At 52.3% G+C, this 16,329-nt stretch overlaps 1 protein-coding gene across 39 annotated transcripts in view; it reads left to right on the forward strand.

Moving 5' to 3' along the window:
- Positions 1 to 16,329, forward strand: part of LRRFIP1 (LRR binding FLII interacting protein 1) — a 158,821-nt gene that overhangs the window by 55,252 nt on the left and 87,240 nt on the right. For 3 of the 39 annotated variants that reach the window (XM_047773865.1, XM_047773872.1, XM_047773878.1), the window contains exon 1: positions 9,189 to 9,490. The exons of 31 other annotated variants lie outside the window; for them this stretch is intronic. In XM_047773865.1, coding sequence (XP_047629821.1) covers positions 9,425 to 9,490 — 66 coding nt within the window. In that variant the 5' untranslated portion in view covers positions 9,189 to 9,424. Of the gene's footprint in view, positions 1 to 9,188; positions 9,491 to 16,329 lie in introns of those variants that run through there. 5 more of the 39 variants (XM_047773884.1, XM_047773891.1, XM_047773893.1 and 2 more) reach the window with 5 other exon arrangements.

The raw sequence follows: 16,329 nt of genomic DNA on the forward strand, positions 1-16,329 counted from the left end.
GAAACCTTTATTTCAGGGTGTGGGCGCATGTTTTTAGGGCTGGGCTTATGTGTATTACAGACTCTGTTTTCCTTTAAGAAAATTCATTTTCTGTGAAAGATTATTTTAGGGATGATGTTTCAAGAATTCCTGTTCCTTCGGTTGGAAGATCGCTGACTTTGGATATTTTGGTCAGTCTTTGAGTCCGATTGTCTTCAAGTCAAGCTGTTTAGCATGAGTGCCTGGTTTTTCAAACTGCTGAATGCATCTTAAGTGCCCTCAAATAATCTGTTTGTAATGAGCACTGTTTAAATTCAGGTGAGACACTCCCATGTTTCCCCACTCGTCCTCTCTCTGAATGACATTTGTCAGTCAGATTGGTGTCCGTATTGGCATTGACCTTGGTAGCCTGACTGATCTCTGGGTTTTTCAGCTCACAGAGTAAAGGGTTTTTTTTTCACGGCTCATTCTGTCTGTCTCCAAATGTTAAACTCACAGGCAAGGGTTCTGAGGCCAAAGCCAAGCAGGTGGGTGCGTATCTGGATGAAGTACTGCTTTGATTCTTTCTAATCCTCATTTTCTGTTCCGAAATATACACTGAAGCATTTCATGTATTTCTCATCAGTGGGGTGTTCTGTTACCTGGAGGATACGGTTGTTGCAAGGAAAGCGTGTTTTCCCGTCACTATCCATTCCGATCGAAAGTATTTTAAATGGCCTGTTCTGAGAGTGGATATACTTTTTTCTCTGCATTAGAGTTGACTTTGGGAGACTTTTCAGAGCTTTCTCCTATATGACTGAGAAATATGTAATGGATTTGAGTTGTTTTCTGTTGTTTTTATTGTTTCACAAGAATCTCAGGGAAGTAATTGGTTGTCACTCGCAGTGTGTCGTGCTCATGGAAAACAGAATGGGTTTTCCTAAAAGATGCTTTATCGGAGGTGTGTGTGGCCGTTTCCTCGGTCACCGTATGTGAGGGGTGTTTCTTTGATGACTCCAGTCTGGTCCTAGGGCTCCGGATCACCACTTCTGAGGAATGGAGTAGAACAGTGGATATGGTTTTTTTTTCCCCCCAAGATGGCTATGGACTTAAGTTCCTAGACACTTGTGGAGATGAACTTAATTCCCAAATAAAATAAGTTAGAAGTTATTTTAAATGCGGATGGATTTTGCCCTCTGTCAGAATTATTGGGCTTTCTGGAGCCCCTTGGACGGGCTCTGTGCTCCTGCGATCAGTACTGGAAAGAGGGGCGGGGCGGGGGGGGCATCTCTCTGGCAAAGCCCTTCAGTGTCGGCTCCTCCTGCCCCTCCTCCTGCCTCAGCTCCTTGGTCCACAGTCTCTGCACCAGGCCTGTGCTTCTTGTTGTCTGTCCTCTCCTGGCCGCTTTGGTTTTCTCATCTCCATTGAGCTCAGAATCAGGCCAAATCCTGAAGGTCCATGACCCCCCCGCCCCCCATCCCTCAGTCTGAGGTCCGCCTACGCCTGCGCTGCTTGTCCTCCCTCTCCTTCAACTCCCGATTTTCAGCCTCCAATCTCCAGTCTCTTCCGACGGGAGAGAAACAGATTGACAGATGAACAGATCTCCGGCCAGCCCCCGCCGCCTCGATTCTGTCTCCCTCCCAGGCTGTAACCTGCCACTTACTATACGTGCACTTGAAACTGCTTGAATGTGGGATTGCAACAAGGGAACACCACAGCCAGTGTTTTACTAGTTGCAAATTAAAGGCTTTCTGCACCCTGTTCTCTTTGGTCCATCTGCCTCGGTTACCAGTGATATCCACGCCAGCCTTCTGAAGAGTGGCTTCCAGAAGGCACCTGTATCTTCTGTTTCTCTAACTACCCATTGTCTGTCTTGGCTTGTTCCTGACACTCCTCTTATTCGCTAATTGTAGGATTCTCAAGATGCCTTCCCTCAGCCCCTTTTCTGCTTCATCACCTTAAACCAGTTCATAGTTTTGGTGCCTAAGTACCTGTTGGATATTCCATCAAGGCTTTCTGCCTTCAAATTCAGTCCAACCAAAACCTAAACTCATCACCTTCCTTAGAAAATCCAAAAGGATTTTTTTTTAAATTATTAGGTAAAAAAGAAGTGTGGTGAATTACTGGGTGCTAGGTAATTATGCAAAAAAAAATTCCTAAAGTCAGGCCATTTTAAAAATTTTATTTTATTGAGGGATAGTTGATCCATAATGTGTTAATTTCTGCTCTACGGCAAAGTGATTCAGTTCTTCATATGTATTCTTTTTCATATTCTTTTCCGTTATGGTTTATTACAGGATATGAGTCATGTCACTTTTAAAAGAGTTTCTATTCCCAGTTGCTACAAAAATATAAAATACTTAAGATCAATGAGAGTTAGGAGTTCCCGTTGTGGCTCAGCTGGTTAAGAAACCAACATAGTGTCTGTAAGGATGCAGGTTCCATCCCCAGCCTCGCGCAGTGGCTTAAGGATCCGGTGTTGCCATGAGCTGTGGTGTAGGTTGCAAACTTGGCTTGGATCTGGTGTTGCTGTGGCTGTGGTGTAGGCTGGCAGCTGCAGCTCCAATTCAACCCCTGGCCTGGGAATTTCTGTATATGCTGCAGCTGCGGAGCTAAAAGGGAAAAAAAAAAAAAATCAATGAGAGTTCATGATGAGTGATCAACGCCCTCCACCTTACTGGGAAAGTCATCCACCTGTCCCTCCCTCCATCCGTCATTCCCGAAGGGACGAGCACATGCTCCCATTCCGGAGGAGCCTGCTCAGTCTCGAGGGGGAGGACCGAGTCATGGGTGCCTGGGAAGGGGAGGGCTGTGGCTGTAGGACACCCAGCACAGGGTGTGTGCTCGGTAAGAGGAGCTTTTTATGGGCTAAACACGAGCTCTCTCGTGCTTTCCAGCCATTTTTCCCCCAATATTTCTGTCCACCGGAGGAGGCAGGATCCCGGCCTGAGGACCAAGTTCACTGTGGGCCTACGCTGGGCCGGCTGACTACGGGATACAGTTTTTTCTGCAGATGGCAGGTGGGGTCTGGGCCCCTCATTTGATGCTCCTACCAGTGCCCCTGTCTTCCCCAGAGAGCCGGCTCCGGTCCTGACCTGGGTACATGCCCTGCTTTGCCAACATTGCGGAGCTGGAGCTGGAGCCAAGCCCAGGGGGACAGCCTGTCTGCTGACTGTTCCCCACAAGGATCTCCCTGGCTGCCTTTGGGGAGGGAGTCCTTCCTTTTTTTTTTTTTTTTTAGGGCCACACCCGTGGCATGTGGAGGTTTCCAGGCTTGGAGTCAAATCGGAGCTACAGCTGCCAGCCTTCACCACAGCCACAGCCATGCAGGATCCAAGCCACATCTGCAAGCGACACCACAGCTCATGGCAACGCCGGATCCTCAACCCACGGAGCAAGGCCAGGGATCGAACCCTCATCCTCATGGATACGAGTCAGATTTGTTTCCACTGGGCCACGACGGGAACTCTGTTCATTTTTGTTTGTTTGTTTTGCTGGAGCCCATCTGTGTCCGGGAGTGTGCTGGATGCTAAGGACTTGGGTTAAAACCCTGGCCTCACTTGGGCCTCACTTTATTGCACGTTGAAGATACTGGGGTTTTTTGTTTTGCTTTGTTTTTTTTTTACAAATTGAAGGTTTGTGGCAACTTTGTATTTAAGAAATAGGTTTCATAAGACTATAGCTGCCAGAAATAGTGATCCCTCTGATGGATCTGAGCAAAATGCATTTAAAACCTTCCAGAAAGGATTCATTGTTCTACATGCCATTAAGAACGTTTGTGATTCGCTGGGAGAGGTCACAGTACCCACATTAATAGGAGTGGGGAAGAAGCTGATTCCAGCCCTCTTGGACTTTGAGGGAGGGATTCAAGGCTTCAGTGGAGGAAGTATCTGCAGCTGTGGTGGAAACAGCAAGAGAACTAGAATCAGAAGTGGGGCCTGAGGACGTGACCCAGTCGCTGCATCGCATGATACAACTTGAGCCGATGAGGAGTTGCTTCTTACGGACAAGCTAAGAAAGTGGTTTTTTGAGATGGAATCAACTCTTGGTGAAGAGGCTGTGAATACTGTTGAAATGGCACAAAGGATTTACACTATTCCGTAAACTTGGTTGATGGAGCAGCAGCAGGAGAGGGCTGGCTCCAGTTTGGAAAGAAGTTCTGCTGTGGGTAAAATGCTATCAAATAGCATTGCAGGCTGCAGAGTACTCATTCGTGAAAGAATCGGGAGTTCCTGCTGTGCTGCAGTGGGTTAAGAACCCAGCTGTGGCAGCTCAGGTCACTGGGGAGCCATGGGTTGGATCCCCAGCCCAGCACAGTGGGTTAAAAGGATCCAGCGTGGCCGCAGCTGCTTCTGTATGCGTGGGTGCGGCCATGGGGGAAAAAAGGGAAAGACTCAGTGTGGCCGACTTCATTGTTGTCTTGTTTTAAGAAATTGCCACAGCCACCCCAGCCTTCAGCAGCCACCACCCTGATCAGTCAGCAGCCACCACCACCGAGGCCAGAGCTTCCACCAGCAAAAAAGAGTCTGACTCATTGAAAGCGCGGGTGAAGACTGGCATTTTTTTTTTAGCAATAACATGTTGGTGTTTTGGGGTTTTTTTTTTAGGGCCGCACCTGCAGCATCTGGAGGTTCCCAGGCTAGGGGTCGAATCACAGCTGTAGCTGCCGACCTACACCACAGCCACAGCAACGCCAGATCCGAGCCACGTCTGCAACCTACACCACAGCTCATGGCAACGCCAGATCCTTAACCCACTGAGCGAGGCCAGGGATCGAACCCATGTCCTCATGGATACTCGTCAGATTTGTTTCTGCTGAGCCACGACGGGAACTCCAGCAGTAACATTTTTAAATTCAAGTCTGTACATTGTTTTTTAGGCATAATGCCCTTCACAGCTAATAGGCTACAGAATCACGTAAACATAACTTTAACATACGCACTGGGAAGTTTAAAAATTCATGTGACTGTATTGTGACATTTGCTTGATGCTCTAGTCTAGACCCGAACTCACAATCTCTCTGAGGTGGTTCCTGTGTAAAAGGCTTGATAAACGGAAAGGGGCTTGCCAATCTGGGCAGTCACTTCATGAAGCAGCTTTATAATATGAAGTGGGTTTTGTTAAATATTAGTCAAAAGGATAAAGTAATAGCATAGATGCAAGCTCATTGTTTGTCGAAGTGCTACAGAGATGTTTATTCGGCTGCAATCCTTACGGCCAGTGATTCACGTTCATGAAAAACAGCTGTTGCGGCTGGATGTGGAAAAGGGTTTTGTGCGAGTTAGCTGATGAGTGGGGTGGCCCACTCTGCCCTCCCAGCCTGCCCTCTGGTTGTGCCACATCCCTGGAAGGGTTTGTCTCCGTTGCCCTGGCACTTCGAGCCAAACCAAAGCAGGGGCGGGGCTGGCGGACCTAGCAACACACCAACACCCTGGAAACCAGTAAACCAAGTTTGGGTGTGGCCCCAGAGTGGTTAAATGTTCTGGCATTTGCTGGTGAGCTATGAGTCTGCTGTTCCTGAACAAAATGAGGTCATTCTACTTACCTTTTGTTCTGTTCTAGGCGTCCCTTCACTTAAGCTCCTGCCCATAATTGAGTGCACATCCGAGGACTGCTTTGGAGGGTTCAGACCTTACCCTTTTGAGGGGAGGGCACAGAGCACCACAAGCAGGGTGGCTTTTAGACATGCCCGAGACAGGTGGCGCTTGCACAAAACCCAACGTCCCTCTTGGGACAGAATGCCTGAGTTTAAAGAGTGACTGGGTGTTTGCAGTGACTACCCAGCTGCTTGGAGGAGGCTGGATTTGCAGAGTCGACTTGGTCCAAGTGGATCCTGACCAAAAGAGGAGACAAGTGAACCTGTGTCCTTGAAACCTCTGTCCTTGACCTCACAGGTCTTCACAGAAAGCCCTGGGGCCCCCAGTGGCGCCGTCGCAAGGCTGGCCACCCTCTTCCTGCCCCGCCCCAGGCCCCCGCTGCTCAGATCATCCAAAGGGGCCCTGGCTTTCGAGGACGATAAGCAGGGGCTTCTTGTCGGCTTTGGGTTTTGTCTTCCTCAGCGTACAGGCCTTGGACTACTCTGCCAGGCTGTCTCTAGAGCTGTGAGTGCTGGGATAAAAATTCTGTGTTCATGCAAGCTTCCTGTTCTCCAAATGTCACTTTCCTTGACTTCTGCGTGAACTTCCCCAGCACCGTGTCTGTAGGCTCCAGTCACTCAGTAATCACCCCATAAGCCGCCTTGCTGAGCTTAAAAAGAAACTTGGGGGTTTCTGTCAGGGAAGGGGCTGGATGAGGGGCACTTCTCCTGAGAGAGTGGCTTATACCGCAGTGAACGAAAAGAAACCACACTTTACAGCTTATTCTGTCCGGAGCCCCGGGATTTAAATAACACCAAGAAGCATGAATTGAACCCCGCTTACAATGCAGATGGACACGTGCCCTGCCGCTGGGAACAGTCCGAGCCTGCGCCACCTTACATGGTGGCAGCCTCCCAACTACAAGGGTGTCAGAATAGCAGTGTTCTCTAATTGCTGCTACGTGGAGTCAGAAATCTCCTTGCTGCTCACCGTTCTTATTTTCTGGTTGGTATTGGTACTTTGTTCCTGAGACTGAAATCAGCCAGTAGCTTTTTCTTCAGTGACAGTGTCCTGCCACCCCGGGCTTCAGCCGGGCCCTTCCGCAGCTTCTGTGGGGGCTGTGGGTTTGTTGTCTTCTCTGGGGCTGTCCGCAGTCTCCCCCAGTTCTTAGCCAGTTTCACCCATTATTGCCCAGCTTCGTTCCTGCTACAGAGAAGGATGGAAAGGCCTGGGTGCCTGGAGGGGAGGGGGACGACTCTGGAGGCAGGGGGAGAGGGGGGCTGACCCCTGACGGTGCTCAGCCCGGGGCCTCCCCTAAGCCCTGGGCACTATCATTGCCACCGGCATGTTTCAGATGGGACTCCAGACACAGGGCGAAGGTACTTGCTCAGGATCCCGTAGTAAGTAGCAGAGCCAGGAATGAGTCCGATAGTTTAGTTGCAGAGTCCGCTTAACCCTTTCCCTCTGTGGTTTGCATAAAGCTGATAGCTACCATCGGACGGCCACCTGGGAGGTGGGGAGGGTGCAGGTGTTTATAGACATTTGCCCTGTGACAGAACAAATGAAGCCTGTCCCCTGTGCCCTCTTCTGGGACATGTGGCCAGAGGGTTTGAGATGGCAAAAAGCTCCAGAATTTGCTTATCAAGACTGGAATATTCAAACTGAAGGCTCCGAGAAGGCTGTTTTATTAACTGGCTGTCCTGCTTATCTGTGAAAGCGTTACTAAAATTATCATTGCTTTCGAGGATAGACTCCCTAAGGCCCATACTTGTTTACGTAAAACGGCTTAAAATTATTTTCTCCAATGCACTTAACTGTATAGAATCAAGAACCGTAACACGACCGTATTTTCAGCGTTACAGCAAGAAAACAAGCTCTTAAAAGGACACATTTCAGTCTCTCTGAAAGTTATTCCTGCCAAGCCGACGCTGCCATCCATCCAAGGCCGGCTTTGCTCATCTTCATCAAAGTTGAAATCTGCCCAGTGTCTCCCACAGAGGCCGCTCTGGGTCTTTACTCGGCCTCGCGTTTTTGCTGCCTCTACCCTCCTCTCCTAGGTCAGGCCCTCCTGTCCCTCAGAAACCCCTCTGCTGCCCCCCACACCCTCTTCCTTCCAGAGCCCCCTCCCCAAGCCAGAGCGGGAAGCCGAGCTCACACAGGTCCTGCGCTAATATGTCAGGGAGAATTAGGTTAGGGTGGCAGAAAGCGGGAAATTGGGGGGCTGTGACATTTAAACGTGACTTTGGGGTCTCCCAAGACTTTCCTGGAGCCGCGAAACCGAATTAGCCCAAACCGTTCAGTTGGAAGTTCTCCTTTTTGAAGAGAGGAGGAGTTCTTTCTGAGAAGGGCCTCTGAATACGCGCCCCCAGGACATGGGCAGGAGGAGGGGCGCCGGGCTTGGCTAGGTCGGGATGGCATTCTGATGAACATCCCCGTGCTTCCTTCCCGTTGCTGCTGCCCCAGCCTGGTGAGGTCAGTTTCGTCGCTTTGTGTGTGGAACTTTTAAGGGACGAACGACGGCCTCTTCTGTGGCTGGAGGAGGTGTGTGCTGGGCAGCCGGGACCCTGGCCCGCCACGGGACACTCTCCGCGCCCTCCCCGCGCGGCGCCCGTCAGGGGCAGGGACCTCGTGGAATCAGCCCCTGCCTCGCACGACCTCCCTCCCGACCCTGGACGGTGCAGCCCCCTAACTCTGAAACACCGGATCCGCGCCAAACCTCCCGCACCTGCGTCCTTCTGCCCGAGGTTTGCTGAGGAAGAGGCGGGCGGAGGGCGCGCCCCGGCCTCGGATGCGCGGTCTCACCCCCTCTGGGCCGCACAGTTTCGTCGCCCTGTAAGCCGGCCCTTTCTCAGGGTGACACGTTAACGGAGTACCGCGACCAGCAGGTGCTGCGGGCCTCGTTCGAGGTGGTAGCATCCGTAGACGCTCACTTTGACCTGAAATTTGGAGGACAGCGTGGGACCAGAGCCCAGCAGCTAAGGCGCGGGGGCGGGGCCTGATGAGGCGGGGCCTGTGAGGCAGCCCGCCCCGCCCCCGCGCGGGCCCCGCCCCGCCCTGGTTCCTCCACCCGAGGACGTCCCGCCCCCCGCGCAGAACCCCCTCGCGTATAGGCTCCTCCCCAAGAGGACCTCAGCCACGCGCGGGCTCCTCTTCTCCCTCCCACCTCCTTCCGGGGCTAACTCGCCCTCCCCGCGCGGATGCGTGCTCTGCGGCGGGGCCGGATGGGGTCATTTCCCCCCGCCACCGCCTTTCGAGTTGGGGCCAGAGAGGCATGGGCGGTGATTGATAACCGCGAACCAGGGGAGGCGGGAGAGGCGTTAAGAGCTGGGCGAGTGGGGGAGTGACGGCGGAGAGCGGCGCGGGACACACGTGGGCACAGCGCGGGCGGGGGGCGGGTAGGAGGAGGCCGGACCCGCGGGGGGTGGAGCGCAGTCGAGGGTGGGGGGTTGAGGCTGGGAGGGTGGAGCGCGGAGGGTGGGTGGGGCCTGAGTGTGGGTTGTGGGCGGGGCGGGGGCGGGACCCGCGGGGTTGGGAGGGTGGGGCGGGGGCGGGGCCTTAGTGGGTGGAGTGGGGACAGGGGGCGGGGCGGGCGCGCCGAGCGGGCGGCTCCAGCTCCGCTTCTCCCGGGTGACCCCACCCCCGGCCCGGCCGGCTCCGGCCACCTGCGCCCCGCCCCTGCGGCCGCGCCCGAGCCGGGGAACCGCCGAGGCGCGCCTCCGCCTTGGGAAGGGCGAGGTTCCCGTCCCGACGCGCGGATTTGTCTCCGGGACAGTAATCCCGCCGTTCCGGGCATGCGGCTGCGCTGAGAGCCTGCCCGCCCGCGGATCCGAGGGGCCCCGCGCTCACTCTCTTTCCCGGCTGTGTGAGAAGGTGGCCTTGTAACCGGCAGGATGACCAACCCTGCGGCCACGCAGAACAAGGAAATAGAATGTTTGAGCCCAGAAGCTCAGAAACTGGTAAGGGGAAAAACCGTTTTCGAAACTTTCGGTTCTGACGGCGCAGTTCGGACCTTGTCAGTGCTCTGGGGCTAAGGTGGGCTCTGCCTGGCCGGGGACTCCCGTAAAGGAAAGTCCGCACGCGGGAATGTGCGGGTGGGGGGCCCGCTCTCGGTTCAGTGGGCGGCTCGCTGTGCGCTGTCCCCGCTTGCGCCCTGGAAGCACATTTCCGTGGACAACGCCCCTCGCCAGGAGGGAAAGGAGCCTAGTCCCTTCTGCCCACAGGCACGGCCTTTTGACCGGCTCTGCCCGGCTGGGTGACTCGGCCGCGGGTCCCGCCGCAGTCTGAGACCTGCGCGTGGTGTAAAATTTCACTCTGAGCTGCTAGTTTGGTGTTTTATACCTAAGAACTGGTGCCTAGAGGCGGTGCCCTCTCCTTGGGGCTGGCACCACCAGTGGCTGGGTGCTTTGAAGCACATTTCCTGCTCTGGACCTTAGAGCCACTGAGCTGAACTCGACCTCTCCAGCCCGTCAGGAACTCCAGTCCCCAGATCCACTTAGGCTGGTCTCCTGGGGTCTCTGGTCCAGACAGGATCCTCCATCTGTGGCATTTTGCATTTATTCAGCTCAACACCCAGTGTCGGGACGGTGGGTGTGGGAGTAGGTTGACATTCAAATCGGGCAGGGGGGTGAAGTGGGGAAGGTTTGTAAATTACCCGTTTTCGTGTGTCTTGTGGTTGATCGTGAATGGCAGTATTTAAAGGTGAAAGGGTGTGCTTTGGAAAAGAAACAGATTATTAAGCTCATACTGCAGCGAGAGTGGCCCTACAGGGCCTTTGTGGAACCTCGATAAAAAGATGAGCCCCAAATCCTCCTTCACCAGGTAGGAATTAATCCCCTACTGAGTGTGGAAGAGTCAGGATGAATCAGACCGCCCTGACCACGGGCAGCTCCCTGATCAAGGCCAGGGAGAGGTGTAGGAATAGATTCTAAGGAATATACACTAAAAACTACATGCCTTGCTGAGGACTGTCAGGTGGGTATGTTTAAGTGTGAGTGCTGGTCTTCTGACCTCACTTAAAGTTCCTGCCTTGGACCAGACCTTTGGAGCTGGTTGCTACCCCTCAACCTAACTGGGCACCTAAAGAGAGATCCTTGAACCACCAATCAGGGAAGGGTCCTTGGAAGAAGGAAGGATGGGAACACTGCTGAGATGCCGGTGTTCCTGAGGAGCCACTGAAGATGGCAAGGGCTGGGTGATGCCCGTCCTGGGCAAGATTCATGCCCAGAGGAGTGGGCTGCTGGGCCAGGGGGTTTTGGAGAAGAAAAGAGTGAACATATAACAGGATGTGAGAAAGAGAGGCCAGGCCATCAGAGGAGTGAGTAGAAGTAACACCTGTCTCCTAAGGCACTGGCTACAAGCTCTCGTTAACCCTTGACTTAAGTGCGGGGTTGGATCTGGTTGGGATGCCTGCTTTGTTGGGGTGCTGCCGGGAGAGGTGGCAGGAGAGCCTGGAACAGCTTCTGATTGCGAAGGAGCCTGGTGGGCACAGCCCAGCCTCTCCTCCCCTCAATTCCAGGATCCAGTAAGCTCTGAAAACCAAAAGTCGTTTCTCTCTTTTTCGCAAGTTGATGGCGGAATTCACTTGGAAGTGCGTTCTGCCCTGGCTGACGGCAGGCTGGTTTCATTCTCCCACCCCTTAGCGCACATTCATACATTTCTCGGCAGCCCTGTTCCCATACTTGATGAAGAACTGTTAGGCCGGTTGTTACACAATACGTGTATGCATCTCATTACCCATCTAAAATCCAAAAATGGTGACTGTAGATACCCGTTTGACCCATCGGTTTCCAGTTGTGAACTTATAGGAGCCTTTTTGTTTGTTTGTTTTTTTAAAGAGCAGCAAAAACTTTTTTAGAGTGGGCCATAGGGAACGGAAGTCAAACCCAGTCCCCCGTGTTACGAGGTTCATGGTTGAAAGGGAAACACGTAGAATGACCAGCAGGGTGAGGGTGGGGGTGGGGGCGGTGAGTGGGGTGTGTTAGAAGGGAGTCGGCCCAGCAGCCACCCCCGGGCAGAAGGGTTTCAGCTGGAGGCCAGTGTGTGGCATTTCAGACCGGTTTGCACCAGTTTGTCACCTAACCAGTTCTGCGTTAGGTGACCCTGTGTCCTGGGAACAGGGGTCCCCAACGGAGGAAGAGATCTGGGGCCACATGGCTGTGGAGTGAGAGCCGGGTTGGCAGGAGGACATGGCTTTGTCCAGCTGCACGGCACCGAGCAAAGAAAAAAGCAGGATCCAAGCCGGAAGTCCAGGCCCCTTGCTCGAGAGGACAGTGTAGGAATCGTACATTTCTTTAACTTTTGTAACTTCCCCATGCTTGTGAGGGCTTGTGTCACCTCTGGTCGCTTTCCACATACGGATTTGCACCAAGTCCTGCAAAGGACCAGCCCCCTTCTGAGAGAGGCTGTCCGGGTGGAACGTGGGCCCCCCCATGTTTCATCTCATTGTAAACACCTGTGCCAGGGCCCCCAGGGCCCGGCCAGCGGAGGCATTGATGGATGTGGCGGGTGGGCTCAGCGCTAAGGGGGCCCAGCCTGGCCGGGGCTCCATCTGAGATTTTGAGCCTTGGATTCATGGCTTGTTTTAGGTGTATCATTTCCCTGAGCAGTTAAGATAGAAAAATAGTAAGTTAGGTCTTTGCTCATAGGAGTACGAGGGTCTGGGGCAGAGAGGGAGCCTCTGTTTCCCCTTTTCTTTAAGAGTTCGTCTCTGTTCAGCCCGAGCTGGTATCAATATAGCGGAAGCCTCCTGTGCAATTTAAAAGAAAAAAAAAAAAAAACCTGCAGTCTCAACTGCCGCTTACCCTGAGCACAGGAAATCGGGTTATTTATAGCTGCTGAAGTGTTTTCAAGCGAAGTTGATTGGAGTATTACCTGATTAGATGCAGCCCTTATCTGGTTTCTACAGAATTATGCGTCTGCGTGTTGGTGTGAGGTGTTTGCTCCTCAAAAGGCAATGTTCGAGAGGAAATTCTTATCCTTGAAAAATCAGGCTGTGTGACTCAGCAAAGGAATTGTTTGACTAGTTACTCATATGCCAGTGTTTCCAAAATATCTGATCATACTTAAAAGTTCTAGGAGTTCTCTGGTAGCTCAGTGGGTTAAAGATCCAGTGTTGTGACTGCCGCGGTTCGGGTTGCTGCTGTGGCGCAGGTTCGATCCCTGGCCTGGGAATTTCCTCATGCCATGGGCAAGGCCAAAAAAAAAGTTTTCATCATGGAGCCCCATAGACCATAAGGTTTGAATTACTAACCTGTTATTGCAATAAGCACGTTACATCTCACTCTATGTAGACCTGGTAGGGAGAAGAGGAATTTTTATTACCTTTTACTGCTTTTACTCTGGGCCGCACAGATTTCTCTGTGTGTGTGTGTGTGTGTGTGTGTGTGTGTGTGTGTGTGTGTTAAATCGACTTATTGTCATGGAATGGATTTACCAGAACTTTCATTGTGCAGCCTATCTAGGTAAAATTAGGTAAATGAACTTCTTTCTTCTGAGTTAAACAAAGCCCTGTCTTGACTACATACACGATTTAGTGATTTAAAATTGCAGTGCATGTGCTTGGAAACGAATACTAAAATCCCCTTTCTGAGACTCTTTCATTTGGGGAAGGGCCAGAGTTTCAAGGGGTTTTCTCCTTAATACTGTAACGTGACACTTTAAAGCGGTGTCAGTAGTTGTGTTTAGAATCTCAAGTGCAGCTACTTTGTAGCTTCAATTACCATAAGGGAGACTTTTCATTTTAACTGAAATGTTTCCTGTGTGTGTTTGTGTAACAGCTCATCAGGGCAACAAGATTTCTGATCCTCACATCTGTCTGCTCATCTGTGGCCAGTGGGTGTAGAATCTTCTTGGGGAAGAGAAATGGGAGTGGGCTTTTGGTGTGGGTTGGAAATCTCCACCCACTTCCTCCGAAACTTCCCAGCGCACTTTCTCCCGGTGGGTACCTCGGCGTGCTTGTCTTCTCGAGCTGCTTTTAAGCTTCCCCAGAGCTGAACTCACGCCGCTGTGACCAGAGACACGGTGTAGGTAGGAGCAGGAGGCAGCAGTTCCCCAAGGCCTGCTGTGCCAGCCGCGTCAAATGTTTTCTGGGGACATCGCCCCTCGGCCGGTGTAACCTCCCAACGTGTTCTCTTATCGCCGCTTCCAGATACAGAGAAAACGGACTTGGGAAGGTCGGGACCTTCCCAAGTCCACACAGCCGGCAGGCGGTGGGGCCAGTTCAGACCCAGGCCCGCTGGTGCAGAGCTGGTGCGGATAAGTGCCACCCCTGGATCCGATGCCCACGCAGGGTGTGGCGGGCAGTAAGCAGGCATCCTCATGTGGTCAGCCTCTCTCTGCAGCCTCGGGGCCTCGCAACCCCAGCATCAGGGCTGAAGGGTTTCTTCTTACTCAGGCAGCCTCTAGGACACAAGAGCCGGCTCCGAGGTGCGTGCCCAGAGGTCTTCTCTTGATGGAATGTTTCCTTTCTACTTCCGGTAGTTTTTCCCATAAAAGAACACTCGATGGCCTGTGTTTTTCTAAAGATGGAAAGGAATATAGACATGACAGCGCTGCAGAAATGTTTGCTTTTCCATTTTCCATCCTGTACCAAATTTTAGCTGTGGGTTGAGCTCAAAAGTTGCCTCCTGTCAACCCACAGCGGCGCTGCTGGGGCACCTGCCTGGTGGCTGCTGCTCGTGTTGTACCCACTCCCTCCCCCACCCATCCGGACAGGCAAGGGTCTTGAACAGGGGAGGGGGACTTTTAAATCTTTATTTACTATTAGTTTAAAAAAATGTAATGTGTAGTTGGCTCAGCAACAGCGTGTTGCTTTCAGGTGAACAGCAAAGTGATTCCGTTGTACATGTACCCATGTCCGTTTTTCTCCTCAGCTTCTGCCCCCAGGTAGGTGACCACGGAATGTGGCGTGGAGCTCCCTGTGCTGGACAGCAGGTCCTCGTTGGTTCTCTCTTTGTGTGTAGTGGTGTGTATCTGCGTTAATCCCCAATTCCTAATGTAGCCCTCCCTGCCCCGTTTCCCCTTTGGGAACTGTGAGTTTGATTTGGCATCTGTGCGTCGGTTGAGGATGGAACTGACGGCTTCTGGATCTTTCCTAGCTGGTTCCAGAGGTAGCCCTTGAGTACACAGGGTGTACTCAATACCTGGGTGCTGCCTGAGGTGGGAAAGCATGTGCTGCTGGAGCACCCAGCCTTATGCTGAGAAGGAGCAGTGCCAGGGTTTCATGTCACCTTGAAGGCGTGAGGCTTGCAGGGAAGACCCTGAGTGGAGCAGGTGAAGTGAAGGGCATGGAGCCCAGATGCACTGGCTGAAGGGACCCTGTCACCTGGAGAGCGACTCAGGTGAGGTCAGGCTGCTCTCACCTGTCACCTGTCCCTCACACATGAGGTTATTTGGGGCCACCATGCCCTTTGTTTATAGTACCAGCCCGTGGACACTGTAGTAGGAAGGGTGAGCGTCACTCATCTCAGAAAAAAATGTGAAACGTATTAACAAGAAGAGAACTTGAGGAGTTCCCGGTGTGGCGCAACGGAAATGAATCCGACTAGCTAATATTTTATAATAACTCTGGGAGTTCCCATCATGGCTCAGCGGAAATGAATCTGACTAGGAACCATGAGGATGCAGGTTCAATCCCTGGCCTCAGTCAGTGGGTTAGGGATCCAGCGTTGCCATGAGCTGTGGTGTAGGTCACAGACGCAGCTCGGATCCCGTGTGTTGCTGTGGCCATGGTGTAGGCAGGCAGCTGTAGCTCCAACTTGCTCCCTAGCCTGGGAACTTCCATATGCCTCGAGTGCAGCCCTAAAAAGCAAAAAAAAAGGAGAACCTGATTTGCATGGAAGACACTGTGGCCCATTTCTATTCATCAGCTCGAGTGTGGGTATTTGTTGAAGCTGCAGATTGTGTTGTAAAATTCAGTCCTCTGGGTTTTTTTGCTGCACCCTCGGCACGTGGAAGCTCCTGGGCCAGGGATCAAACCTGTGCCACAATAGCAGCTCAAGTCACTGCAGTGACAAAGCCAGATCTATAACCCACTGCACCATAAGGGGATTCCATGTATTGTGAAGTTTGGTTGCATAAATATTATTCATGTGCTCCCGATAAAGTAACATGAATAACTTTGCTCCTGATTAATATCAGTTTGGTATTTTGGTATAATTTTCTGAGAAGCAAAGTCAGGAGATTTCCATCAGCGAAGTGGAGAAAGAGAACTCTGAGGATGGGCTCAGTGTACAAATGATTGACCCCAGGGTGGAGACACCACGTCTCGGAGGCAGAGGAAGCGCCCAGGGATCACGTCACCTGGTTCCCTTGCTCCGGTAATAAAGGCTGGTGTTCGCACGTGATGAAATTTGTCCAAGGTCACGTAATGGGCCCCGCTGTCAACAGCTCAGTCTTGAGACCCCTCTCTGTATAGTATCCATCTTCAGAAATCAGAACCTGCTGAGGACACCACAGCCACAGCCAGGAGGAGTGGCACCCGGTGTCTCTTGGGCTTCTCTGCCCAATGCCCTGAGAGCAAAGGAGGGAACATCGGCCCCTTAGCCTCTGGGCCCAGACACAAGTGGCCTTTCCAGGCAAAAGCTTCTTTGAAAGCTGCTGAGTTCCATGGTAACTTTCCAGTCTGCTCCTTAACTCGACTGATTTGATACTGATGGAAATGCAGGGTTTTCAATAACCAGTTAAACGTTAGTCCTTCACTCTGTGTCCTCCAAATCATCAAGTAAAAATGCTAAAGTGTCTTATTTGTTGTGTCGCTTCAGCACAGACCCCCAGACCTGTGCCCTGAACCTGTGAC

Source organism: Phacochoerus africanus, chromosome 3 (assembly GCF_016906955.1).
Source record: "Phacochoerus africanus isolate WHEZ1 chromosome 3, ROS_Pafr_v1, whole genome shotgun sequence".
NCBI lineage: Eukaryota > Metazoa > Chordata > Mammalia > Artiodactyla > Suidae > Phacochoerus > Phacochoerus africanus.